Raw genomic sequence first — 26,794 nt, 5'->3', positions numbered from 1 at the left:
CGTCCCCACTTTCTAGAGTGGACTGCCTCCCATTCTCACAGTCCGTCCATCTCTCCCCTAGATCCCCCAGTGTAGACGCCTTCTCTCCCCTCCTCTCCGCTACTTCTTCTACGTTTGCTTTTTTTTACAGCCGATCTCGGCGGCAGTCATTGCTTCACTTTTATCTTTTTTGTTTCACTTTCCCCCAGACTACACAACCGCCCTTCTCCACTGTCAGGGTAGACACATCCTTTCTCCGATTCCTCACCTCTGGACGCCACCTACTCCCCAATTACCTACGTTTCCTATGTGGTCGGTTGGGGCGCGCAGAGTGCTCCAGCCACGCCTGTCTTTGGGGTCTCGTACCTCTCGAACTCAGCTGCACACCCCACTTCCGGTCAGCTGAGCTTTAGAGGTGGGGCTTCCTTTTCTATCGATTTCCTGAAATAAAAACGACTTCACCGTCGTTTGGGTGACTCCAAAACGAAAGAGGTTGCTCGGGGGGCTTCCCTGGTGGCGCAGTGGTTGAGAGTCCGCCTGGCGATGCAGGGGGCACGGGTTCGTGCCCCGGTCCGGGAGAATCCCACATGCCGCGGAGCGGCTGGGCCCGTGAGCCATGGCCGCTGGGCGTGCGCGACCAGAGCCTGTGCTCCGCAACGGGAGAGACCTCAACAGTGAGAGACCCGCGTACCGCCAAAAAAAAAAAAAAAAAAGGCTGCTCGGTAAGGGCGGGCGTCGCCCCCCAACCCCATGCCCTTTTTAGGACTTCCGACCGCGGGCATGCTGGGAACGTCACATGCAAATTAGGCGGGACCCAACGCTCCTCCCCTCTACGTTTGGGCCGTCACCAACCCGACCCAGTGCGCAGGCGCGGGAAAGTTGAACTAAGAAAAGAAAGTTTATAGAAGTTCAGTGGAGGAGGTGGCGGCGGCGGGGCCCGGGACCAGGTGAGCGGGACGTTAGCGAGGGCTAGGTGAGGAGGAAAGTAGAGGGAGCCGGGATCCAGGAGGGGGCAACTCAGTCCCGCTTCTCCGACATGCGAGTGTCCTGGGTCCCCCAAATTCTAGCCTCAGAGAGTGGAACTACCCCTCCCAGCAGGCTGCGCGGCGAACCAGTAGCGGACGGAGGGGAATGTTTGCTATGAAGCCTGCTGGGATTGGTAGTTCTCGACTCTCTACGGACGTGAGCAGCTTGGCATATACCTTCAGAATCAAGAAGTCTCCAAGCCCCCTTCTCCCTCGGGGACTCAGAAGTCTGAGGCCCCCGCCCCCTTCTCTCTTAGACTCAAGAGTTCACACCCCCAGCCCCCTTCTCCGAAAACTCAAGAGTCCAGGCCCCCAGCCCCTCCTCCCTTAGACCCAAGAATCTCGATCCCCAGCCTTCTCCTCTCCCAGGATCAAGGTGTCTTCCTCCTCATCCCTCTTCTCCATCTGGAGACTTAAGCGTCTGTGCCCCCAGACCCCCAACTCCCGTAAAGGACCTGGGAATGCAGACCCTCAGCCCCTTCCCTCTGTGGGCACTCACAAGTCCTGGCTCCCTCCTCATTCGGGGACTAGGAATTTGGGTCCCCAGCCTCTACTTCCCGCTGATCCCTGGAGCGCATCCTCCAGCTCCCTCTCTCACAGGTGCCCCCATGGCAGGCTCGGAAGAGCTGGGGCTCCGAGAGGACACGCTGAGAGTCCTAGCTGCCTTCCTAAGGCGGGGTGAGGCTGCGGGGTCTCCCATTCCGACCCCACCCAGGTAAGAGGAGTTGCCCTCCTCCCTCAGGGAACGGCATTTGTGCTGGGCCCCTCTCCAACCCTTGCTCCTGGACTCAGTCCGTCTCCTTTCCCCCCGCTCTTTATATCTGGCTCCACTCCTTGTCCTGGGGGTTGCAGGGAAAGGCCCTCAGTGGGAGGACAAAGGGACTGCTTGCAAAGGGTCTTTGGGGTCACTCTCTGAGGTCCCCTTCCCCAGGAGCCCTGCCCAAGAGGAGCAAACAGACTTCCTGAGCCGCCTTCGAAGATGTCTTCCCTGCTCCCTGCGGCGAGGAGCAGTTCCCCCTGAGTCCCCTCGGCCTTGCTCCCTGCCCCTCCAGCCATGCTATGGTTCAGAGCCTGGTAAGAGATTTCCCTCGATCACCCAAGAACTGGCAGCTTTGATTCTTAAAGCATAGAGAGGATAAGGAACTAGTTCAAGACCACTCAGCTAAGGGGGTAGCTGTGGGGGATCTCCAGCACCTACCCTCACCCCTGACCCCCAGTTGGTTTACTATCTGTCAATTCTGTGAGCAGCCTTCAGGAGGGCTTTTGGTGCCTTTCTTTCCTTCTTTCCTTTTTTTTTTTAAACATCTTTATTGGAGTATAATTGCTTTACAATCGTGTGTTAGTTTCTGCTGTATAACAAAGTGAATCAGCTATACATATACATATATCCCCATATCCCCTCCCTCTTGCGTCTCCCTCCCACCCTCCCTATCCCACCCCTCTAGGTGGACACAAAGCACCGAGCTGACCTCCCTGTGCTATGCGGCCTCTTCCCACTAGCTATCTGTTTTACATTTGGTAGTGTATATATGTCCATGCCACTCTCTCACTTCGTTTTGGTGTCTTTCTATTTGTTATCTCTCTTTCCACACATGCTTCCTTGCCCCAAAGACTTTTGTAGACACCAGTACCCCCAATAGGGAGGCAGGAAACCTGATTTCCAGTCACAGTTCCCTGGCTGTTTTGGTTACATGAATCCTTTTCTCCAGTAGCAAAGTAGGAATGGGGGGTGGTGTGTGGATACTGGACTTGATCAAGAGTGACCAGTAGGTTTCTTCTCATATGTGATACTGGATAGACAAGCAATGGCTACTGAGAGTGCTCGCTTGGAGAGGATTTCACAGCTGGGGAGAAGAGTTCTGTGTTGAGTTGTTGCCTGAAATGGGCAAGGGATAGGGTGGTAATAGCTGGAGTGCCATGTGTTGCCTTCCTTAGATGGGATAATCTTCAAGGTCCAGTTGGGCTCAAACCTTCGAAGTCCAATTTGGGGAAAAGTAAAAGGGTCTTTCACCAAGTTTGCTCACTGGGCCTCAATTTATCCCATTCTGAAATGGAAATCATTGCTACCTGGCAAGGTGGTTGGGAGGAGAGAATCCCTAAGTTCCTTATGTCCTGAAGATCCATCATTGGCTCTTTTCATCCCAGGCCCAGCTACTCCAGATTTCTATGCCCTGGTGGCCCAGCGGCTGGAACAGCTGGTCCAAGAGCAACTGAAATCCCCACCTAGCCCAGGTGAGGTGCAGAAGGGCCCTGGAGAAGGATGAGGGTAGAAGAGTCGCCCAGGTTCTGCCCCCAGCCACATTCTCTTCTGCCCCCCAGAATTACAGGGTCACGCACCCACAGAGAAGGAAGCCCTGCTGCGAAAGCTGGTGGCCTTGCTTGAGGAAGAGGCAGAAGTCATCAACCAGAAGGTGATGGGTGGTCTGTTCCATCCCTTAGCTAGGATAGGAGGTGCGGCATGGTTCCGCACTGGGACCTGAAGCTGGATCTGCATTCTCATTGGATGGTCAGGTGGGGAGAAAGTGGGAAAAGGCTTCAGTGAAGGGGTGAGTGACAGGTAAGCCAGGGCAATACTTTAAATTAGTGACTTCTTTGATCGTCAAAGGGGCGTGGCCTGAAGGCAGAGGGGTGTGGCCACCAGAAACTGTTCTAGGAAGGAGATTGGACGAGGTGAGGCGGTAAGGGAATGTATGGTGATGGGAAAGGGAGGAGGGGGGTAGCTTGAAGACAGCTGTCTAAAATCTGAAGCCCTGATTGACTATATGGGGACGTTGATTAGAACATGGGGGAAATGGACTGCCGGGGGGAGTGTGGCTTGTGACTCTGTCCTGGAATCAGGTTGGGTCAGGAGCTTGGGTAAAGTGTATGGCCTTATAATATTCATTGTCTGGTAGGCAAGGTTGCCGTAGTCACTGGCTTGGCCTTCGGGAAGCCCACAGGGGCGTGGCTAGAATGTTAGCATGCTAGAACACAGCTACTACAGGGCTTGGTCCGATTGGCTGTCGAGGCCTTGGCAGGGGCGTGGCTTGGCTTCTCCGCTTCTAGGCCATCTTGCTGTGAGTAGTTTGGCCGAGATCATATAGTCTCGTTTGTGATTGGCAGATGTGCTGGATAGGGGCGTGGCTTAGGGCGTCAGTTGTACCTAGAGCTCGCTTGAAGCCACGCCTCCCAGCCTCCCATTGGCTGGCTGCGAGGGTGTGACTGAGGCAGACCCTGCCTCTTCCCCTCCCCGCCCCACAGCTGGCCTCAGACCCCGCCCTGCGGCGCAAGCTGGCCCGCCTCTCCGCCGGTTCCTTCAGCCGCCTAGTGGAGCTCTTCTCTAGCCGGGAGGGCAACCCTCGCCCAAGCCAAGCACGCCCCTCGCTGCCGTGCCCCGGGCCCCCACCACCTTCCCCGGAGCCTCTGGCCCGTCTGGCCCTGGCCATGGAGCTGAGCCGGCGCGTGGCCAGGCTGGGGGGCACCCTGGCCGGTCTCAGCGTAGAGCACGTGCACAGCTTTGCGCCCTGGATCCAGGCCCACGGGGGCTGGGTAAGCCTCTAAAGCCTCTCTGGGCTTCCCTTTACCTAACTGTAATTGTAATTGTATGTGTGTGTATTGGGGGTGGGCGGGTGGGCGGGGAGGCTCTTAGGCTTCCTTTCAGACATCACGGGTGTTCTCCCAGCTCCACCATTCATCCGTTCTGTGTTTATTGAGCACCTAATGTACACGAGGCACTGTAGTGATCAGTGCAGATGCTATGCCCAGCTTAAACCACTCTGGAATACACTAACAGTTATGAGCTAGAAACAAGTTTCCTCATCCGTAAGAGGAGGAGAATTGTATACCTACCTCAAAGGGTTATTGTGAGGATTAAAATGGGATCATCCTTGTAAGTACTTGACATTTATGTGATTATCTGGTGACTGTCTGCCTGTGCAGCACTGCCTGCGGGAATGCCCTTTGCCTGGTATCCCCCTGCCTTGCTTCCTCTGCCGCTCTGCTCAGGTATCACTCTCAGCGAGCCCCTCCCTGATCCCCATGTAAAATCGCAGCCACCTCCACACCATCCCGCCTTACCTTGCTTGCTCACCGCTTTTAACTCCAGTGCTGGGCTCAGAGCTGGATTAAGCTCCTGTGTACTGGCTGTGTGACCTAGGCAGCTGTCCCCGTCTCCCTGGATACCAGTCTCACGCCGCTCAGTGGGCACCATCTCACTTACCTGCCTCATCACTGCCAGGCTCTCAGAATGTAAGCATTGCTTCATAGACTGGCAGGAGCTGGCTAGGTGCGTTTGAGGAGCAGAGAGACAGCCAGTAGGGCTGGAGCAGGGTGAGTGAGGGGGAGAGGGTGGGAGATGAAAGCAGGAGGGGCGGCCAGATCATGCAAGGCTTTAGGCCTTGTGGTCAAGGTAAGAACTTGCACTTTGACTCAGTGAGCCAGGAGTCCTAGGAGGGCTCAGAGTAGACGGATGCGAGCTGTCTTGGGGGTTACAGGTGCCCTCTGGCGGCCGTATGGAGAATACTGTAGGGGGCAAATACTGTAGCGGGCAAAGACCCAAGGGGGTGACTGGGCTGGTCCAGGGAGAAGGTTAGGGTGGATCAGACCAGGGTCGGGGTAGTAGAGAATTCTGGATTTAATTTGGAGGTAGACCTGACAGATTTTGCTCATGGAGTGGATGGGAGACAGGAGTCAAGGATGATGCCAAAGATGCTGGCCTGAGCAGCTGCAGGGCTACATCTGATGTCCTCTGGGACCAGAAAGAGCAGAGTGGAGGCGAAGGTGGGGAGCAGGTTTGGGGAAGAGGCAGAGGTGATTGGAGGTGGTCCAGTTAAGGGAGAGAGATCCCTGAGACCTCAAAGCAAGATATGACGGGACAGTCGATATTAGTGTCTGTAGCTCAGAGCAGAAGCTGGTTTATTTGTAAAATCATTTTATTTGTTAAGGAATGATAACAGGTAAGCTTGGCCAGGTACTCAGCCAAGTCCTTTAGTAGAATGATCCCATTAAAATCCCACAACAACCTTATGGGATTCGATTATTATCCTGGTTTTATGGAGACTGAGGGAAAGTCCCTTATGCAGGGTGGGGGATTGGAATTAGGGCTTTAACACAAAGCCAGGGCTCTTTATCATTAAAGCTCCAGGACCCTGTTTGTTCCCCTTCTTTGAGTCTCTGTCCACCCCCTCTGGGGCTCCGTCTCCCCCCGCCCCTTCTAGGACTCTGTTCCCATCCACCCCAAGTCTCTGAGCCTTTCTTGGGGTCTCCATCCCTCATCCCTGTCCACCTCTCCCTGGGTCTCTTTCCCCTCCCCCTCTCTGGTTCCTTGCCTTCCCCGTCTCTGCTCTCACTGGGCTGGTGTGGATGCTGCTGTGAGTGGAGGATGCCTCTCTGCTCATGGGGCTCTGCCACTTTTCCCTTCCAGGGGGGCATCCTGGCAGTTTCACCTGTGGACTTGAACTTACCCCTGGACTGAGCTTTTCCTCAGAAGCTGCTACAAGATTGGACCTCATGTCCCTGCACTCTTTTTCCAAGCTTTCCTATTCCACTCAGGGCTGTGGGGTGGTGCCCACACTCTCTGTTTTTGCCAAAAAAAAAGTTGAAAATGTTTTGACATTAAAAACTTTTTAAAGTATTTAATGATTTGTCCTTTCACTCAAGAACTAAAGTTCTAAGTAGAGGAGATTTGGTTCGGAGACCTCTCTGGTTTATAAATTGAGGAAAGAACCAATTCATTCATTCTAGAAATACTTATTTGGGGCACCTACAAGCACCTGTCACCTAAATATACAGCATATTTCAGGATACCTGTAAATATGATTCCAGCTAATTATATTTTTCCCCTATTGCATGATTTATTTATTCCAGCTAATCCTGTGTTGATAGTCCTGGAGTCTTTCTAGCTATTTCCAGAAGAAAGCTATGATCTTTCTTCACAAGACATCCAGAACACCACCCTCTTCTCATTTTTCTCTTCACACAGCTCCTTCTGAGCCTTTTTTGCTGGTTTCTCGTCATCTGCCTGTCCGCCAGAAATTTGTCACCTTTTTAGGGCTATCACCCCCTTCACCGAATTAGGTTTGTAAATGCCTAAAATGAAACGCACAGGATCACAAAGGAAGCCAATTACAGTCGAGCCTCAGTATTCGCGGATTCTGTATTTTTCGAATTCGCCTACTTGCGGACATTTATTTGTAGTCCACAAACTAATACTCACGTGCTTTCGCAGTTGTTGGCAGGCGTGCTTGTGTTCAGAGCAGCAGAGGATCTGACTCGCTCGATGGGCACCTTTCAGCTCAGATCAGGCGAGGCAACTGCGCCTTCTTCTTTCAGCTCTCACGCTGTATACAAGCGTCCTTTCTGCAGTCTATTTAGTGCCACATTTTTCACATTTCTGTGCTTTTTTGTGGTGATTTTGCTGTTTAAAAGGGCCCCAAGCGTAGCGTTGGAGTGCTGGCTAGCGTTCCTAAGTGCATGAAGGCTGAGATGTGCCTCAATTAGACAAGCTTCGTTGTAGATAATTTTTGTTACACTGCTGTTGGCTGTGAGATCACTGTGAATGGACCAATTCTATATTAAATAACGTGTCTTTAAACAGAAAACACACAGAAAACCTGATTATATGTTGATGGGTTGGCAAAAGTGTTGTGACAAGATGCTCGTGGGAGCCTGACTCTGTATCTCCCCCAGGATCAATGGCTCGGTGTTTGCCAGTTCAGTGTTCACAGCGACTTTATAGGACGTAACTAGCACAAATAATAAGAATCGAGTGTATGTGGAAATAAAACTTTCAAGATTTTTTTTAAAATATTTATTTATTTTATTTGGTTGCACCGGGTCTGTAGTGTGGCAGGTGGGCTCCTTAGTTGCGGCACGCAGGCCCCTTAGTTGTGGCATGCGAACTCTTAGTTGTGGCATGCATCTGGGATCTCTTTCCCTGACCAGGGATCAAAGCCAGGCCCCTGCATTGGGAACGTGGCCTCTTAACCACTGCGCCACCAGGGAAGTCCCAAAGCTTTCAAGATTAATATAAAAATTAGTGGCCTAATAATAGGCATGCCGGGCTTGGTGGCGCAGTGGTTAAGAATCCGCCTGCCAATGCAGGGGACATGGGTTCGGGCCCTTGTCCGGGAAGATCCCACGTGCCGCGGAGCAACTAAGCCCGTGCGCCACAACTACTGAGCCTGTGCTCTAGAGCCTGCGAGCCACAACTACTGAGCCCGTGTGCCACAACTACTGAAGGCTGTGTGCCTAGAGCCCGTGCTCTGCAACAAGAGAAGCCACCACAATGAGAAGCCCACACACTGCAATGAAGACCCAATGCAGCCAAAAATAAATAAATAAATTTTAAAATAATAATAATAATAATAGACATGCCTCTTCATTAACACATTCATTAAAAACACCTAGGGTGGTGGGCCTCCCTGGTGGCGCAGTGGTTAAGAGTCCGCCTGCCGATGCAGGGGATACGGGTTCGTGCCCCGGTCTGGGAAGATCCCATATGCCGCGGAGCGGCTGGGCCCGTGAGCCATGGCTGCTGGGCCTGCGCATCCGGAGCCTGTGCTCCGCAACGGGAGAGGCCACAACAGTGAGAGGCCCACATACCGCAAAAAGAAAAAAAAAACAAAAAAAAAACACCTAGGGTGGGTCTCATAACCATGATTTCTAAATAGAACAGGAATGACATTTAGAGGCAGATTAGTTATTACCGTAACAAGTCATATAAATTTCGTGGCTTATAATAACACACTAATCTCAGTTTCTCTGGGTCAGGGGCGCAGGTGCAGCTTAGCGGGGTGCTTGGCTCAGGATGTGACTATGCTGCTATCAAGGTTTCAGCTTCAATCTCATCTGAGGCTCGGGGGCCTCTTCCCAGTGCATGTGGTTTTAGCAGGACAATCAGTGTGGCCTCACCTGATTAAGTCAGGCCCACCCAGGAAAATCTCCCTTTTGATGAATTTAAAATTAACCAGTTTGAGGGACTTCCTGGGTGGTCCAGCGGTTAAGACTCTGCTCTCCCAATGCACAGGGCTCAGGTTCGATCCCTGGTCAGGGAACTAGATCCCGAATGCTGCAACTAAGACCTGGCACAGCTAAATAAATAAATAAATAAAATAATTAATTAATTAAAAGAATTAACCAATTTGAAGCCTTAATGTCATCCAAAAACTCCCTTCACCCTTGCCATATAAGGTTACCTAATCAAGGGAGTGACATCCATCTCCTTTGTCATATAACCCAACCTGCTCCTTGGTATGTAACACCAGGGGGCAGAGATCATGGGGGCCATCTTAGAATCCTGCTCACCACAGAAGTATCTACAGCAACTGTCATGTGACATGCAAATCTCTGTGATTTATATTGCGGAACCAGGCACAGGAGCTAATCCTATTTTGATGTGTTGCCCAAATTCTCAGTTGAAGGAAGGACTGAGTTCCAGTTTAGCAAGAGATGTAAGTTTCTACCATCACAGCTCGTGGACACTTGACTCTCCAGTTTGACTCAGGTCTTCTAGCCACACTTCTTTTCTTTTCTTTTCTTTTTTTAATTTTTGGCTGCATTGGGTCTTAGTTGTGGCATGTGGGATCTTCATGGCAGTGCGCGGGCTTCTCTCTAGTTGCAGCATGTGTGTTTTCTCTCTGTAGGTGTGGCACGCAGGCTCCAGAGAGCATGGGCTCTGTAGTTTTGTGGCATGTGGGCTCTCTAGTTGAGGCGCGCAGGCTTAGTTGCCCCACAGCATGTGGGATCTTAGTTCCCCAACCAGGGATCGAACCTGCATCCCCTGCATTGGAAGGCGGATTCTTTACCACTGGACTGCCAGGGGAGTCCCTCTAACCACACTTCTAATCACACCAACTCCCTGGTGATCTTGTCCATTCCGTGTCCTAGTGCAGCAGTGGCCAATAGAAATATAATATGAACCACATGTGTTATTTAGAATACACTAGTAGCCCCATTAAAGCAAAGTAAAAAGTAACAGGTAAATTAATTTTAACAATAACAATTTACCCCATTTATCCAAAATAGAATCATTTCAACATGTAATCAATATAAAAAATATTTATGATATGTTATAGATTCTTTTTTTACGTGAAGTCTTCAGAATCTGGTGTGTGTTTTACAGCCATAGCAAATCTCAGTTGAGACTTGCCATGGTCCATTGCTCAGTTGTCCCATGTGGCTGCCATCTTGGAAAATGCAGAATTTGACTCTGACGACTCCCCCAGTTTTGCCTCCAGCTCAGACTTCTCCCCTGTACTCTGTACCCAATGACATTAGGTTATTTCCTAGTGTTGTAGAGAGTTTGTTACAATTTTTTGTTCTTCATAGCAACACAGAGCAAAAGTAATTGATTGGGTTAAAATGCTTGGAAATCAGAAGAAAAAAAAAGGTAAAAAGAAACAAACACCCTGCTGGAACATTTGGAGAAATAGAAAAGGAAAAAAAAAAGAAAAAGATCCATCCAACATACAATTTAGGGGTCAAGACATGGGCTCAGATAACTGATTAATTGGAATTCATCAAAATGAAAAACTCTCTGCTTTTCAAAGGCAACGTTAAGAAAATGAAAAGACAGGTCACCGATTGAGAGAAAAATTTAAAGTAGATATACCGGGCTTCCCTGGTGGCCCAGTGGTTGGGAATCTGCCTGCCAAGGCAGGGCACACAGGTTCGAGCCCTGGTCCAGGAAGATCCCACGTTCTGCGGAGCAACAAACCCCTGTGCCACAACTGCTGAGCCCACGTGCCTGGACGCAGTGCTCCACAACAAGAGTCCACCGTAGTGAGAGGCCCGCGCACCGCAGTGAAGAGTGGCCCCCGCTCGCCACAACTAAAAAGAAAGCCCGCGCGCTGTAGCAACAACCCAAAGCAGCCAAAAATAAGATAAATAAATTAAGGGGGGAAAAAAAAGTAGATATACCTGACAGAGACCTGTATCCAGAATCTATAAAGAACGTTTATGATTTGTGAATAAGAAATCAACACTGTTTGTAAAAATACACAAAGACTTGAGCAAACACTTGACAAAAGAAAATATACAAATGGCCAATAAGCACATGAAACCATGCTGAACAACACTGGCCGTCAGAGCAATGCAAGTCACAAACAGGAGATAATCTCTTCATACCTACAAGAGTGATTTAAAAAAAAGTGATTAAAATTATAGACTGATTTTATGACGTGCTGGAGGGGATGTGGAGCACTAGAACTCTCTTGCATCACTGATAAGAATGCAAAATGGTAAAACACCATGGGAAACATTTGGGCAGTTTCTTACAAACATACACCTAGGGGACTTCCCTGGTGGTCCAGTGGTTAAGACTCGGTGCCTCCACTGCGGGGGCCACGGGTTCGATCCCTGGTCAGGGAAGTAAGATCCTGCATGCCGCATGGCGCAGCCAAAAAACCAACCAAACAAAAACAAAACAAAACAAAAAACCCATACACCTAGCCTATGACCCTGCCATGTGCTCCTAGGTTTACCCAAGGGAAGTGAAAGTGTACGTCCACAGAAGGACCCGGACATGATCGTTCATAGCCACTTTATTCATACCAGCCCTATGAAAACCACCCAGATGTCCATCAACAGGAAAGTGTAGTCCATCCATACAATGGAATACTCCTCAGCAGTAAAAAGGATTGGAAAACCATTATATGTGACATGAACGAATCTCAAAGACATGCTGAGGGACAGACACAAAAGAGCACATACTGTATAATTCCATTTATACGAAATTTTAGAAACGGAAATGCTGCACTATAGTGACACAAAACAGAAAGTGATTGCTTCTGGGATTGGGTGGGGGAGGTGTTGACTAGGAAGAGTCGTGAAGGAACTTTCTCGGTGACGGATACATTCCACAAGTTGCATTTATCTTCATTCAGCTAGTAACTTTTTCTGCAGGTCCAGGAAAGCTTCCTGGAGGAGGTGGCGACTAAGCTGTGCCCTGACTGACGTATAGGAGTTGGCCAGACGAAGGGGGTGGGTGTTCCCGGCAGGAGTGGGATTTGGCAAAGGCCAAGTGGCTTGAATGGAGTCACTGGGTTTAAAAAACTTGGAACAATTAAGTAGAGGGTTAGGGGTTCAATGCCTCGACGCCTGAGTCCTATTCCTGACTTGCTTCGGGACCCCGGACATGACCTCCCTCTCTTTGGGCCTCTCATTGCTTCAGTTTTCCCTCAGGAAAATGGGCACGAGCTCCCTTGTTCCTCCTGGATTTCCCACAGACTGTGAGAAGCCACCGAATGGATGATGAGTGACAGTGCGTTTGAGCCAATCGCTGGAGCCTAAAGCCCTGCCTTCTTTTCTCGTGGGCCAATCGCCATGTTCTCCTTGGGGCCGGCTGCTTGGCGGAGGCTGGCCAAAGGCTTCGTGACGTCACAGATTTGATAAACCAATAGCAGCTATGAAGAGGCGGGTCATTTTGGTGATAGACAGCTCTATTTCAAGATGTCCGCTTAGCGCGGGGTCCGCCGGGAAGCTTTGAGGCGGTGCTGGGGGAGTAGGGGCGGGAACTCCCGGTAGATTTTGCCCAATCATCAGTCGCACTTCTTGCGACAGACAGGCAGTCTTTCCCATCCCGGTCGACTTATGGGGGCGGGGTTCGGCACGCCAGACTGGGCGGGCCCCTCAACTTTGATGGGCGTCTTCTTCACCCAATTGCTAAACGGTATTCCCAGACGGGTCACCTCCATTACCAATGAGATCTCCTGGCGGGGTCGCGGTGGGCGGGCCTTGGACCCTCCGGTATAAGGCGGTCCCGGGGGAGTGCGGAGAAAGGGGGGGGTCTCGGCGGCCGGAGGAGGAGTAGGCGCGGGTGAAGATGGCGGCAGCCGAGGCCGCGAACTGCATCATGGAGGTGAGCGCCTGGAGCGCCGTCAGGGGCAGGGGGCGGGGGGCAGTTTGGAGGTCGGTATTTTATGCCTCCGTCTTGGGGAAGGGGCTCTGAGTCCCTTGGGGATTGGGGCTGAAGGCCCCCAGCAGTACGGAGGGGGCGCCGCATTCTCCGGATCTGGAGATACCGTTTGAAGTGCGGGTTCCCTAGCTTTCGGGGGCCTGAGGCAGCACGCCGCTCCGAGGGTCTCCTGCCCCCTTCCACGTGGAGGAGGGCTGGGGGCGCTTCCGGCCTGGCCCCCACGTGGCCGCGGCGCGGTGGGTGGGGAGGTGGTGTGCCGTGCCCGCTGGCCCGGCGGGTTCCACGTGCGGGACAAAGGCCCCGCCCCCGGCCGGGGGAGGGGCGCCCCGGGGGGGCGGAGAGGAGCCTCCGACCCTCCTTCTGAGGCCCCCTGCCCCCCTCCCCGGGGATCGTGACAGGCACCTCGGGATGGGACTTACTTGGGGACCTCCGCGAAGTAAAGAGTCTCTTGGGAGGGGCAGTATATTTCGACTCTCAACAAATCCCTTCCTGGGACCAGGGCATCTGTTCAGGCATCCGTCCAGGTTTCGTGCACTCTTGCGTTGAGATTGTAGGAAGACGAAGGATTGGTTCCCTCCGGGCCCCCCTCCCACCCCCTGTTTCCTGTCCCTGGATTCTCCCCGCTTTGGGAGCTAGGGGGATGGGGCATGCTCCTGTGACCTCCCTCTGGTTGGTGGGGGGGCATCTAGCTGAAGGAGATCCTTCCGGCTTAGGCCCTGTGCACCCCCTTGTGGCCATTTCTGGGTGTGTGGGAGGGACATCTTTTTCATGGGGCGTGTCCCAAAGCCCACCTCCCGTCGAAGCCCTCCCGGGCGAGGGGAGGGAGAATCTGTACTGGGAAGGGGATGTGAGGGAATGGACGCAGCGAACTTTACCCCCTTCTGGAGCCCGTTCCTTCCCAGGGGCATTTGTGAGGGTAGGAGTTGACCTCCCCTTTCCTGAGGCCCTGTTAGAGGGTCCTGAGCCTGGTTGCCTGAAATGGTGTCCCGTGAGGTTTGATTCTCGTGCAGCCGTATGGGGCTGGTTCCAGTGCTGTGTTTCAAGCGCTCTGGGGGCTTGTTTGGCGGTGGCATCGGCGGTGTTGAGAAATGCGCCCCGGTGGGAAATCCTCTCACCAGCAGCCCTTCTTAATCCGCGTCATTCACTGGCTTGGGAGGATAGAGGTGGGGCTTGGAGCCCAGGGGGTCATGTCTGTGATTTCACGCTTCTTGGAGCCTAGAGGGTGGTTACATCGGGAAAAGCTGTAATCTGATGGGGTCTCCCTACTCTCACCCCTTATCTTGTAGCAGTCTCTGGAATGGGAGGTCGGCTCCCAAGATGCATACCTTGGGGGGCAGCCCCTAGGGGTCATTCCAATGACTCCTATCCCCCTCGGCTCTCTCCTGGACCAGGGCCTGTGTGGGTGGAGGAAATACCTTCCCCAGAGGTTGCCCCAGGACTTTGCCCCACACGTGGGGGGTTTCAGGGCCTGGGATGATTGTTTGAATGGCGGGTAGGTGGGCTTGAGGGTCCAGGGTCTGGCCTCCTCCCTGGGATTCTACCCTCCTGGGCAGAGGGTGATAATCGAGGAAGTTGGCTCTCACTGGTTTTGTTGGGGACTCCCTGAGTCCAAGGCAGGAGCTAGTGGCCGGGGTGCCAGCTCTGGTGGGGGCGTTTGTGTGCCACACCTCCTCTCTGGAATCCTCTCAGACGAGAGACTGGTTTGCAGAGGTGGCAGGTGCCCAGTGGGTACACCCTGCCAACCACCCTCCCCCAGCTACTCATGGCACCCCAGGATGGGGGTTCGTGTCAGGAAGTGTCACCTAATCTAGGGGGATTACGTGATGAGGGGGAGTGACAGCTGGCAGTGCCTGTGTGCCCAGCGGGTGCCAGTTCCTCTGGCCTGGATGGGGGAGGTGTGTGTCATCTGGTGCCTGGCCAAAGAGGGGCAGTGTGGGTGCAGGCCACCATCTCTCCAGCCACAGCTGGGATAGAACCCCCCTCCCCCCTCTACTCCCCACCACCCGCCCCGCACCCTTTTAAAAACAGCCTTGCCTCTTTATTTGTCCACTCTCCTCAAAAAAAAAGCAAAATTGTAGGAAACACCTCCTTCTCCCCCAAGAGCCGGGGTCCCCTGGCCTGGCCCTCCCCTAGTCACTCCCAGTAGCTAATCCTTTCTCCCTGTTACTCTCTCCTAGAATTTTGTAGCCACCTTGGCTAATGGGATGAGCCTCCAGCCGCCTCTTGAAGAAGTAAATATCCTTTTGTGAGACCCTTCCCCACATATACATATCTTGTCACACATCAGGCCCTTTCTAGTGGTCTTAACTATGATCCCTCCTGCTTCAAATCAGTTTACCCTGTGCCCCGGAAACACTTAGTACAAACTCCCTCCAGGTTTGTGGCCCCTATCTGGCCTCCCCCAACACTGTGGCTACTTCCTTAACTCCATTTCCAGCCCCCCTTTGTCCTTCCCTATGTCCGTCCCCATTCTGCCTTCCCCTCTCCTCCCCTCCCCAGCTGTGGGCTGAGCTAGAGACGGGGGCAGAGAGACTGGAGAGATGGTAGGCGTGGCTGAGGTATCAGGGGTGCTCTCCTGGATGGTGCTCTGGTGGGGGGTCCTGGAAGAGGAAAATAGGGTGTTAGGTTTGGGGGTTCCTGGGAGAGGCAAGATGGCAGGCGGGGGCTTTAGGGTTGCCATGGTACGGTTTGGGAGGGTGGTTCTATACTCCAGGGAGAAGTAGGGACCTGGAGGCTTTAGAGTCTGTGGGGAGCCCCCAGGTTTGACCCCTGCTCCCATCCGCCCCCTCCCAGGTCTCCTGTGCCCAGGCAGAAAGCAGCGAGAAGCCCAACGCTGAGGACATGACGTCCAAAGATTACTACTTTGACTCCTATGCTCACTTTGGCATCCACGAGGTGAGTATGGACAGACAAGCTCATAAGGCTGCTGAGTCTTCAGGGGGGTTAATGTTTGGGAGGGCTGGAACTTAATTTCCAACGCATGCGCACTGCCTTCCCTGGCAGCGGGCCTCCCCTCTGCGCATGCGAGGCTCACGCTCCGGGGTCGCCTCTCCCAGCCGTTGCCTCCGTTGCCTTGGAGACAGGTTAGCCTGACTCTCTGCCAGGCCCCTCCTGGGAGGCTGGGGTGGGAGCGCGCATGTGTGCCTGAGACTTCGGCCAGCGTTCAGGGCCTGCCGGTCTCTGCCGCCCTCTAGTGACCGGCGGCGGGATTGTCCCCCAGCTGCTCGTGCCCAGTGTGCTGAAGGCTTCTCGACCCTTTTGCACGCTATGGAGGCTGAGGTCCCAGAAAGCAGCTGGGATGGAATTGTGAAGACTTTTCTTTTTTTAATTGTTATAAAATATACATAACAAAATTTACCATTTGCAAGTATGCGGTTCAGTGGCATTAACTTGCTGAGGACTTTTTAAAGCCAAGGCTCACAGGGGCTTAGGTGGCAATGGTAGAACCTGAGGTGGCTGATATGGGAGTTGAGTCCACCCAATCCGATTTTACAAATAGGGAAACTGAGGCGTATGGAAGGGAAATGACTTGTTCCAATGAGACTAAAGCAAGTTTGAGGTCTGAGCTCTAGCTCTCGAAACGGTCAGTGTGTTGGAGGCCAGGGCACCCTGTTTTACAGCTGGGGATGCAGGCCCCCTCATGATGTCTTTGTACCCACCCCCTGCAGGAAATGCTGAAAGATGAGGTCCGCACCCTCACGTACCGAAACTCCATGTTTCACAACCGGCACCTTTTCAAAGACAAGGTGGTGCTGGACGTGGGCTCGGGCACGGGGATCCTCTGCATGTTCGCTGCCAAGGCTGGGGCCCGCAAGGTCATCGGGGTGAGTGTCCTAGGCAGCGGGCGGGCCTGGGCCTGGGGACGGAAAGGGGGCCCCTTGGGGCTGAGGGATTGGGTGGAGGGGGATGGGGACTGAGGGTGGGACTGGGGGGGCTCTCACCCTCCCTTCTTCCTGGGCCCCCAGATCGAGTGTTCCAGTATCTCTGATTATGCGGTGAAGATCGTCAAAGCCAACAAGTTAGACCACGGTGAGCCCAGGAAGAGAACGGGTTTGTGGGGAGGGAGTGGGTGGTCCCAGCTTCCCCGGGGCCCTCGCCAAGGGGATGGGGGCCGCTGAACTCAAATTCAGGCGTTCCTCCTCCGTGGACTCTGGGCTGCCGACAGCCCAAGAATCCAGCCTTCTCAGAACCCACCACCTGACAAGTCATCTTAGAATCTGAGTGCAGAAGTCGAAAGCTCAGTGCCTCAGTCTTTAGAAAAGGGGGGAGGGGGAGCGGGACAAGAAGCAGTCTTTCGTTTTTTCAGTGAGTGTTAGAGTCACGTGGTTGGCATCTGAGGGCCTGTAGTAAGAAGTCTCCTACCTGCCTCTCAGCCGCCCTTCTCTGAGTGCAGCCAGTGGTCCCTTCTGGAGAAGTCTGTACCTATGAGCAAATATACGTGTGTGTGTGCTTCTACGTTCACGTGCGGGTTTTTGACACAGATAGCACTTTATACATATTAGTACAAGTCTTCTGCCCTTTGCTTTTTTCACCTGCTTATCGTGTGGTTTAACACTTCACGATGTTGAGAGGCTCTTGCTTTTTGATGGCTGCCATCATCTGTCTACACGTACACCAGCTTTCTTAACCAAGTCCCTAGTGATGAGCATTTAAGCTTCCTAGGTGTCCATCCCCCTACACGTAACGTCATTGTCATCTCATATACGAGCTAGTGTACCTGTGAGGTCCGTTCATAAAAGTAGGATCGTGTGGGTCAAAAATGGAAGTTGGGCAGATACTGCCAAATTGTCCTTCCCACCTGCAAGGGTTGAGGGGCAGAGAACATGGGAAGATGGTGGGTTTTTCAGATGTGAGGGCTCTTGGCATTCTAGAAGCTGAAGGGATTTTATTAAAAGAGACTAATATAATGCGTCCCCAAGTACCCATCACTCAACTTTAAATATCTCCTTTTGAAGCAAATTCCGACTGTATAAGTACTGCTGCGTGTGTCTCTAATAGGCCATTTTAAAAGCATGACCTGGGCTTCCCTGGTGGCACAGTGGTTGAGAATCCGCCTGCCAATGCAGGGGACAGGGGTTCGAGTCCTGGTCCAGGAAGATCCAACGTGCTGCGGAGCATCTAAGCCCATGTGCCATAACTACTGAGCCTGCACTCTAGAGCCCGTGAGCCACAACTGCTGAAACCCGTGCGCCTGGAGCCTGTTCTCTGCAACAGGGGAAGCCACCACAATGAGAAGCCCACGCACCGCAACAAAGAGTAGCCCTCTCACCTCAACTAGAGAAAGCCCGTGCACAGCAGTGAAGACCCAACATAGCCAAAAACAAATAAATAAATTAAAACACACACACACACACACACACACACACACACACAAAATGTGACCTGGCGGTCCAGTGGTTAGGACTTGGCGCTTTCACTGCTGAGGCCGGGGTTCGATCCCTGCTGGGGGAACTAAGATCTCACAAGCTGCAGAGTGCAGCCAAAAAAAAAAAAAGACCATGACTATTAGTGGGAAAATCTTTTTTTAAATTTTTCTTTTTTTGAAAAACAAAACAAAACCCTCACATCAAGGGCTGACTTTTAATAGATTGCAGCGAGGGAGCTGCTCTGCTGAGTATGAAACCCTGACCCAGAAGCAGGTCGTCTACGAATGGTTTAGTAGCTTCCACACGAGTGTGCAGTGCGTGACGGGTGAGGGGTCAGCCGCCTTTCTGACCGCGCCTTACGTCCCAGGACAAAGGGCTCTCCGTGCCGGGCCCCAGGCCTGACCGTTAGTGGCAAAATCTTAACATCACCTAATACCTAATCCACGTAAAGTTTTTGCTTCTACCTCAAAAATACCCCATGATGAATGAATTTTAAAACTAAGTTAACAGGGTGTGGCTTCCGCTCGCAGAGTTCTTTGTAGGTGCCCCAATACAAGCCTCAGCCCTTCCTGGAGAAGATAAGGGCCGTCCCAGTGGGCTCCCCAGGCCCTGGACCATCCCCCATCCCCCTCAAGGGAGGCGAGCAGATGGGCCTCCTCTGGGCTGGTGGCATGTGCCCTTGTCTGCCCCGCAGTGGTGACCATCATCAAGGGGAAGGTGGAGGAGGTGGAGCTTCCGGTGGAGAAGGTGGACATCATCATCAGCGAGTGGATGGGTTACTGCCTCTTCTACGAGTCGATGCTCAACACCGTGCTCTACGCCCGAGACAAGTGGCTGGTGAGGCCCCCAGTGGGGTGGGAGCAGCCGATGCAGCCCAGGGTCCTTCGGCTGTTGAGCATATGTCAAGGTCTAGGCAGAAAAGGAAAACCATGCTAGGTATTTCCCACAGTGGCAGTGAATACAGGGGATTGAATACGTCTCCTACACAGATGTTAGGAGGCCCACAGCCAAGACGGAGGGGAGCCAGTACTGGGAGCTAGACAGGGACAGGGAGATGGTAGTGTCAGGAGAGCTAGTGCTGGGAAGGGAACAATAGCAGGGCATAGGGATAGGGAGGGACTGGGGGGCTGTGGTCCCAGGTGCTGAAGTCAGAGCAGGCCTCCCACGGGAGGTGACTGAGACCTGAACAGAGGATGGGAAGGAGCTGCGTGGGATCTGAGGGGAAAGGCACACTGAGCAGAGGATTTCAACCAGTGCATAGGTTCTGGAGCAGGAGTGCGCCTGCTGTGTGTTGCGCAGTGGCGAAGTTGTAGTGGAATGAGGATCTGGAGGAGCACTGGGGGGCGAGGGGTGGAGGGACCTATGCAGATCTCGCAGGGCCGCGTGACCCCTGAGAGACTGCTTTACTCCTCAGGGGAGTGGGGGCGGGGGGTGGTTCTGAGGATCTCTCAGGACCTCTGACGGACAGGGTCTGACTTAGATGCTCCTGGGAGCCATCAGGCAGCCATCCGGGGAGCAAACCGAGGGCTGAGGCTGGGGACCAGTGAGGGGGCCGCTTCAGGAGTCCACGTGGGAAATGTTGGTAGCCCACACCGGGGCAGGGGCAGGGGTGGTGTAAAGAGACAAAACGGGCAGGGAGACAAAACGGGGCAGCGTTGCCGAGGCCCTGCATCCTTCATGCCCGTGCCCTGCTCCTTTTCACTGTGCAGGCACCCGACGGCCTCATCTTCCCGGACCGAGCCACGCTGTACGTGACGGCCATTGAGGACCGGCAGTACAAAGACTATAAGATCCACTGTGAGCTCGGGGCCCGAGGAGCCCGAGGGGTGGGGCAGGCTCGGGGCCAGGTGCCCCCACGGGCTCACCCCTCCCCTCCTCCCCAGGGTGGGAGAACGTGTACGGCTTTGACATGTCTTGCATCAAAGACGTGGCCATCAAGGAGCCCCTGGTGGATGTGGTGGACCCCAAGCAGCTGGTCACCAACGCTTGCCTGATAAAGGTGAGAGGGGGTGGGGTGGCTGGGTATCCCGCAGGGTCAACCCAAGAAGGGCCAGTGCGTGGGACCTCAGTGCACAGAGTGCTTGCTTGCCCGAGGTCTTGGGAGCCTGGCGGATCTGCTGGAGGTGGCACTAGACGCCTGGAGAAGCGACTTCATTTAAAGAGCTTTGTGAGCCAGGCATGGCCCTTGGGTTCCAGAACAAGGCAGTGACGTGGGCTGGCCCTGTCCCCAAGGCACACCTCCCGGAGGGCATGTCCGCCCAAGGCAGGCAGCTAAGACCCCAGGCAGGGCCACCAAATGCAGAAAGCCCAGCGCCAGGAGTGAATTTATACACACGTGGATCCCTGATAAAGACTACCAGCAGCCATCATTTTCTGAGGTCCCCCTCCCGACCCACAGTATCAGATGTTGCTGGGACGCTCATGGCGGGCAAAACTGGGTGGAGGAGGGAGTTTGTAGAGGGAGATGGCAGGGCAGACGCCCTGACTGGGCGAGCCTCCACGGCCTGAGTCAGGAGCCCCGGTTTTGCTTTGAGTGCACCGGGGAGCAGTCAAAGGATTTTAAGCAGGGATGTGACATGATCTGTTTTTAAACTGTCGCACTGGCTGATAACGTGGAGTAAGGGATGTGGGGGGAGAGGGCGGGAGCCACGGAACCCTGTTAAGATGCTGCCGCATCGGAGGGGGGATGGTGGCCAGGGGCAGGGTACAGGCAGTGGAGAGGGGAAAACGGGCGATTCTCTAAGGAACAGTAGTTGTTGTAAGAGGTCGAATTGTCAGATTCGGGGCTGGAGTTGGGAGAGCAGGGAACGGGATCCAGCGGGGCCCCCCCAGGTTTCCCCACTGGGCCGGAGGTCGGGGAGTGGGGCTCACGAGGCTCATCCCGCAGGAGGTGGACATCTACACGGTCAAGGTGGAAGACCTGACCTTCACCTCCCCCTTCTGCCTGCAAGTGAAGCGGAATGACTACGTGCATGCGCTGGTGGCCTACTTCAACATTGAGTTCACCCGCTGCCACAAGAGGACCGGTTTCTCCACCAGTGAGGCGGGGCCCTGGGGCGGCGGGGGCCCAGGGACCGTGGGGCATGTGACAGGAGTGGCCAGAGGGAGCCACGGGGACACTGAGGACCCGGGTTCTGACGCCGGCTCTGCCAGCCAACCTGAGCGTGCGGTGCCTCTGTTTCCCTACCCATGAAACAGCCCCTCCCAGGATTGACAAGGGTGAAGGGGCCACAGACACCACTTAGTCGGTAGTCACTGGCCGGTGGGGTGTCCAGGCAGAGGGGAAGGTGTGGGCTGGGAAGGTTAGGAGGTGGGTGGGCCCGGCTGACCCGCCTCGCCCGCCAGGCCCTGAGTCCCCATACACGCACTGGAAGCAGACGGTGTTCTACATGGAGGACTACCTGACGGTGAAGACGGGAGAGGAGATCTTTGGCACCATTGGCATGCGGCCCAATGCCAAGAACAACGTGAGGCTCTGGGGGGGTGGACTCAGGGGCACCTCTCCCTGTTCTGGGGCCCCAGCACCCCTCAGCCCCAAGCCTGCCAGCCGGCCTGGCTACACTCTGCTCTGGCCTCATCTGTCTGGGGGCCCCCCAGGTCTGTCTATGGACCACAGATTTATTGAGCACCTACTAGAAACCAGGGGGCCCTGGGGCCCCAGCGGTGATCAGGCTGAACCCCCGCCCTCCTGTTCTAGACACAGGACAGTCACGTGGTAAATGCCGGTGGGAGGTGACTTCTGTGTCCAGCTGGGAAAGGGGCCGGCAGGTATTGGAGCAGGTGGGGCCGGGGACAGAGGGAGAGCTGACAGGATATCCTCGCCCGGGTATGGGGGTGAGGGAAGGAAAGGAGGGCCGCTTCTTCCCCTGCTTTTTTCTCCTGAGTATCTGGCAGGACGGAGCTGCCATCAGCCTGAGACACGGTGGGGAAGCAGGTCTGGGGCAAAGTCAGGGACTTCTGTGGGGCCAGTGTGGGTGCGCCCGCTTTCTAAGTCAGGGATGTGAGAACCGGTTTAAGCAGCTATTCTCAGCCAGGGATGATTTTGCCCCACCCACCCGTGTCATTGTCTGGAGGCATTTTGGGTGTCACAACTGAAGAAGGGGTACTGCTGGCATCTAGTGGGTAGAGGCGGGGGAGCTGCTCTGTCTGCAGCGCACAAGATAAGACCCCCCCCAGCGAGGAGTGGTCCAGCCCTGGATGTCAGTAGTGCAGAGGTGGAGAAAACCCGAACTAGAAACTGAAAGCGACCCAGAGGAGGAGGAAGCTGGGAGCCAGGGGTGAAGTGCAGTGAGGACCGAGGGCAGAAGTCTTTGAGGTCATTGGTGACTTTGCCCCAGTTTTTCCATGGTGCTGGGGGTGGCGGGCACAGGAGGGTTGGCATCCAGGAAGCCTTGGAGAGGAAGTGGGGACGGTGGGGTGGGGCCACAGAGCTTTTTGAGAGGAGGAAGTTTGCTTCTTGTAAAAGAAGGAGAAAACCTGCTGATGGGGCTGGTTTTGATGGGAAAAGTCATGATGCAAGAGACAGCGGTTGAGCTCTGCCGCCCCACCCCGGGGGGGGGGGCGTGGCTGGGTTCCAGGTGGGTTTGAGGATGTCATGTGGAGCTTCTCACGGGGAGTCAGGCGGGGTTCAACACAGATGCTGGGAGTGGGACCGGCAATGTGGGGTCTCCGGGGAGGGTGTGTAGACAGCTGGGGGGCTCACGGCACCTCAGGTGGGCTGGGGTGGCCACCCCTCCCTACCGCACCCCCGCTGGCCTCTGTCTCAGCCTGCCCTTTCCCAGGTTCCCCCTCACGCCCGCACTCTCCCCACAGCGCGACCTGGACTTCACCATTGACCTGGACTTCAAAGGCCAGCTGTGCGAGCTGTCCTGTTCCACCGACTACCGGATGCGCTGAGGCAGCATTTGGATTCTCCCCCCACCCCCCGGCCGGGCCGGCCCTGCAAGGACCCGGGGGCTGCAGCGTTCTTAGGCAGTTTCGGGGCTCCCCCTTCCTCTCCCTCCCTCCCACAGAAGGGGGTTTCTGGGGCCTGGGCCAGGGGCGGTGGTGGGGGGGTTGCGGGCACATCGTGACTGTGTTTTTCATAACTTATGTTTTTATATGGTTGCATTTACGCCAATAAATCCTCAGCTGGGACGGCTCAGCTCCCTGGGGGCGAAGTGGGGTTGGGGTTCCGTCCTTAGGTGCTGAGATGCCAGGCACCCGGAGCGTGGGGACAGCGCCTGCTGGTGGCTGTCGGGTCTCTGTCACCACTTCTGTGTCTCTGGGTCTTACTACACCTCCACCCCACCCCCGCCGTCTCTGGGGTTCCACAGCCCTGCTCTCAAGTCTTTGTCTCACCTGTGCCCTCAGGTCACTCGCAGGGCCTTCTCCACTGGCTCCCGGGGTCTGTGCCCCCCACCTCCCTCTCTCGGGCCTCCTGAGGCCCTGGCCCCTCTTGTCCCCACTGGCCAGACTTCTGCTCCCAGCTGCCCTGCTGGGCTGGGGGAGGGCTGGGGTGTGGGTTCCCGGCACAGCTGGGCCCTTAAGTTCCCTGGAAGGCTCTCTCTCCCGCCTTCCCCCATCACATACATTGTTCCTCTCTGGCTGTTTTTTCCTGTCCAGGACCCTCCAAGGCCAAACCAGGGCTGACTGGCAGTGACTACTGCCCTGCCCTCTCCATCTAGGGAAACTTGAGTCGGGGGGGGGGGTGGTTGTTGGAGGGGGATAGAGTTTGTTTTTGTTTTTGTTTTTTTTTTTAAATTTATTTATTTATTTATTTATTTTTGGCTGCGTTGGGTCCTTGTTGCTGTGCGCAGGCTTTCTCTAGTTGCGCTGAGTGGGGGCTACTCTTCGTTGTGGTGCACAGGCTTCTCCTTGTGGTGGCTTCTCGTTGCGGAGCACGGGCTCTAGGCACGCGGGCTTCAGTAGTTGTGGCACACGGGCTCAGTAGTTGTGGCTTGAGGGCTCTAGAGCGCAGGCTCAGTAGTTCTGGCACACGGGCTTAGTTGCTCCGTTCCATGTGGGATCTTCCCAGACCAGGGGACCAGGGCTCGAACCTGTGTCCCCTGCATTGGCAGGCGGATTCTTAACCACTGCACCACCAGGGAAGTCCAGGGATAGAGTTCTTTGTGGGGGTGGGTGCCTGCTTCCTCCCCAGCCTGGCTCGGAGCTCCGGGGGTTGCCACCCTCTGCCCCACTTTACGGAGATGCACACTGAGGCCCCACTACCCTGCTTCACAACTCCCCAGGGGCTGTCTGTTCAGCCCCTGCTGCCGACATGGTGTCTACACGTGCCTGCCCTTCCTTTCTCGAGTCGCTGGTCCCCCAGGTCTCTGTCCACACGACCTGGATCACCGGAGACGGAATCCCAGGCTTTTCTTTCCATGGCCCTCCTACACCTGCTTCAATACAGCTGGAGCTCTAGGCCCGCCTGCACCCCACACCTATTCCTCTTCTACCAGGAGGGTGTTAGGGCTCAGACTCTACAACTTCAGGTGGCTGTCTTTGCCACCTGTCCCAATTACCAATGTCCCACATTGCCCAGCCCCCTCTCTGGAAGTCGCCTGTCCCTTGAGACTTAACGCTAGTCGGGTCCCTGACAGAGATGTGGGTGAGTTCGCATCTAAGTAGCGTAGCGCTTCCCCGCCCCCACCCCTTTCCTGGAAGCCCGAAGCTGCGACGTCACTTGCAGGTGTCAGCTGCCCCGCCTCTCCTCTCTCCGCCTTAAAGGGGTCGCGTCTCCCGAGACCTCCCAGGGGCGTAGATAGCACCTCGGCGGGACCCGTGAGGGCTCCGTGGCTGCGGTGCTGGAGGTGGGCGTCCGGATCCTAATCCTGCCCTTCTGGCGTGGTGTGGCTCTTGGCCTCCGTTTTCTCGGCCTGAGAAGTGGGGACGCCCGGATTCCTCGCACTGAAGCAGGCGCTCAGGGGGCATTTTCCAGGCCCGGGAAGGGGGCGGGGCCGCAGCCCAGAGGAGCCGCTTCACCCACCGGTTTCTCGGACCCCGCCCGCCCCACCCCCACGATGACCGCCCACATCCTCCTGCTGTTGCTCCTCGCCTCCTCCACCCTGGGGGACCCGGACTCCGTGGGCAGGTGAGAAACGCCGGTGGCAGCGGGGACAGAGCCGGAGGGAGACCGCGAGGGGCGTGCGACCTCTCTAGGCGGTTTTCCGCTTCGGTGGAATGGGAAGTTGATCAGGAAACGCGCCCGCCAATCTGGGTCGCCCACAGGGCTCCATTTCTCGAGTGGATTGTTTGAACCCGCTTTTCTCCCACGCTCCATCCCCAGGCGGCCCCGGCACCAGGTCTCCCAGCAGCGCGGGCACCTCTGTTCACTGGGCACGTGCCAGGCGCACCGCCTGCCAGAGATCATATACTGGCTCCGCTCTGCCTCCACCAAGGAGCTCTCAGGGAAGGCGGGCCGCAAGCCTCAGGATCCCCACAGCTATGGGCGCCGCCGGCGGCGCGCGGCCAGACTCCCGCTGCGTCTCCAGGACCCCAGCCTGCGGCAAGGAGGCCAGCGCAGTGCCCAGCTCTCTGGGTGATGTTGGGCACATCTCTGCTCGTACCCTGGCTTCAGTCTACCCATCTGTGTATCGGGGCCGTGACCCCAAGTTTCTTTTCCCCTAAGTCCACCTCCTGGCCTCTCCCCAGGCTGCGACTGGGCTGGACCACGTGCACACAGGACCCAGCATGGACAAAGAATATTAACGTCCAGAGCTGAATAAAACGAGAGTTCCATGTTTCAGTCTCTGGTTGTCTGTGCCCATTCTGGCCTCCGAATCTGAGCCCAGTCCCTGAGCCCCTCACCTTTACCCACGCAATTTTCCCCTCACGGAAGTCCCTCTGACTAACTTGAATCTATTCTGCTGTAGCACCTCCACGCCAACTCAATCCCTGCAGCTGCATCTTCCGTGGGTGGTTTTAGTGGGCCGACCTGACCCCAAAACAGTCCTCCTCCCTCCCCTGGGTGGTAGGGCTGAGATTCACTCTGGCTCCCACGCGCGGGGGCTGTGAGTTCCAAGCTAAGCTTCCTTCCTCAAAGAGAAAGAAAAGAGACAAAGAGTGGACTGGGGAGCCGAAGAAACTGGGGTTCGGAGGAGAAGGGCTGCGTAGAACAGGGGAGGCCCAATGGTGGAGAATCAGGAGGGTAGGAGTCTGTGGGCTGGGGATCGAACGGAGGGAGGGGATTGGACGCTGGGATTCGAAGGGGGCGGGAACTGAGCGCAGGGATTGGAAGGGGGCGGGGTTAAAACCTGGGACTTGAATACCCGGCGAGGCACCCGTTAGACAGAAATCCGGGTTCCTGGATGTTGGATAGGCGGAGGCGGACAGGTGCTCTGGAGGCCCATCGGCCAAGTCTTGGACTCATAGTCACTGAGAGTGGGCATATGCAAGTGGGAGGCTTGAGTCCGGCGCTCTAAATCGGGGGTCGGGGGGGTGTACTCGGGCTTGGTCTCCAGGATCCGATCGGCGGGCCCCTGACTCAGCGTGGTAAGTGCCGGACTGGAGGGGCCCGAGCTCCTGCGGGGGCTGGAGGATTGTGTCTT

The 26,794-nt window shown here is 55.2% G+C and overlaps 3 protein-coding genes across 10 annotated transcripts; all 3 read left to right on the top strand.

Moving 5' to 3' along the window:
- The first annotated feature begins 444 nt into the window (after window positions 1–444).
- On the top strand, window positions 445–6,540 carry BCL2L12 (BCL2 like 12). Of its 6 annotated transcripts, none has more exons than XM_060084681.1 (8): window positions 826–926; window positions 1,078–1,161; window positions 1,605–1,719; window positions 1,936–2,078; window positions 3,150–3,236; window positions 3,324–3,415; window positions 4,245–4,532; window positions 6,406–6,540. In XM_060084681.1, the coding sequence occupies exons 3-8, from the start codon at window positions 1,613–1,615 to the stop codon at window positions 6,454–6,456; spliced, it is 768 nt and encodes a 255-aa protein (XP_059940664.1). In that variant the 5' UTR covers window positions 826–926; window positions 1,078–1,161; window positions 1,605–1,612; the 3' UTR covers window positions 6,457–6,540. The 6 variants fall into 6 exon arrangements, with proteins under 6 accessions (XP_059940667.1, XP_059940661.1, XP_059940664.1 ...); XM_060084680.1 differs by having other exon boundaries at window positions 1,075–1,161; XM_060084678.1 differs by lacking the exons at window positions 826–926; window positions 1,078–1,161 and adding an exon at window positions 453–701.
- Window positions 6,541–12,747: 6,207 nt separating this feature from the next.
- PRMT1 (protein arginine methyltransferase 1) lies at window positions 12,748–23,260 on the top strand. 3 transcript variants are annotated; one of them, XM_060084675.1, is made up of 11 exons: window positions 12,752–12,840; window positions 15,075–15,128; window positions 15,691–15,792; window positions 16,566–16,721; window positions 16,863–16,926; window positions 18,958–19,100; window positions 19,973–20,060; window positions 20,147–20,262; window positions 21,151–21,301; window positions 21,609–21,730; window positions 23,076–23,260. In XM_060084675.1, exons 1-11 carry the CDS (start codon window positions 12,805–12,807, stop codon window positions 23,157–23,159), a joined length of 1,116 nt encoding a protein of 371 aa, XP_059940658.1. In that variant the 5' UTR covers window positions 12,752–12,804; the 3' UTR covers window positions 23,160–23,260. The 3 variants fall into 3 exon arrangements, with proteins under 3 accessions (XP_059940659.1, XP_059940658.1, XP_059940660.1); XM_060084676.1 differs by lacking the exon at window positions 15,075–15,128 and having other exon boundaries at window positions 12,748–12,840; XM_060084677.1 differs by lacking the exons at window positions 12,752–12,840; window positions 15,075–15,128 and adding an exon at window positions 15,385–15,455.
- A 1,795-nt stretch (window positions 23,261–25,055) lies between these two features.
- ADM5 (adrenomedullin 5 (putative)) lies at window positions 25,056–25,887 on the top strand. Its single transcript, XM_060085380.1, has 2 exons — window positions 25,056–25,338; window positions 25,534–25,887. The coding sequence occupies exons 1-2, from the start codon at window positions 25,268–25,270 to the stop codon at window positions 25,787–25,789; spliced, it is 327 nt and encodes a 108-aa protein (XP_059941363.1). The 5' UTR covers window positions 25,056–25,267; the 3' UTR covers window positions 25,790–25,887.
- Window positions 25,888–26,794: the final 907 nt, after the last annotated feature.

This window comes from Mesoplodon densirostris, chromosome 19, assembly GCF_025265405.1.
Source record: "Mesoplodon densirostris isolate mMesDen1 chromosome 19, mMesDen1 primary haplotype, whole genome shotgun sequence".
NCBI classification, from domain to species: domain Eukaryota; kingdom Metazoa; phylum Chordata; class Mammalia; order Artiodactyla; family Ziphiidae; genus Mesoplodon; species Mesoplodon densirostris.
The sequence above is the reverse complement of the archived record's forward strand: the minus strand, read 5'-3'. Positions and strand labels throughout refer to the sequence as shown.

Excerpts from the sequence above, each read along its gene's own strand:
- BCL2L12 (XM_060084678.1), top strand. The coding sequence starts at position 596 with ATGGCCGCTGGGCGTGCGCGACCAGAGCCTGTGCTCCGCAACGGGAGA. Across the intron at positions 702-1,604 it reads AAAAAAAAAAAGGCTGCTCG|GTGCCCCCATGGCAGGCTCG; the intron begins GTAAGGGCGGGC and ends CCTCTCTCACAG. Across the intron at positions 1,720-1,935 it reads CCCATTCCGACCCCACCCAG|GAGCCCTGCCCAAGAGGAGC; the intron begins GTAAGAGGAGTT and ends CCCCTTCCCCAG.
- PRMT1 (XM_060084675.1), top strand. The coding sequence starts at position 12,805 with ATGGCGGCAGCCGAGGCCGCGAACTGCATCATGGAG. Across the intron at positions 16,722-16,862 it reads GGGCCCGCAAGGTCATCGGG|ATCGAGTGTTCCAGTATCTC; the intron begins GTGAGTGTCCTA and ends CTGGGCCCCCAG. Across the intron at positions 19,101-19,972 it reads ACGCCCGAGACAAGTGGCTG|GCACCCGACGGCCTCATCTT; the intron begins GTGAGGCCCCCA and ends TTCACTGTGCAG.
- ADM5 (XM_060085380.1), top strand. The coding sequence starts at position 25,268 with ATGACCGCCCACATCCTCCTGCTGTTGCTCCTCGCCTCCTCCACCCTG. Across the intron at positions 25,339-25,533 it reads GACCCGGACTCCGTGGGCAG|GCGGCCCCGGCACCAGGTCT; the intron begins GTGAGAAACGCC and ends CTCCATCCCCAG.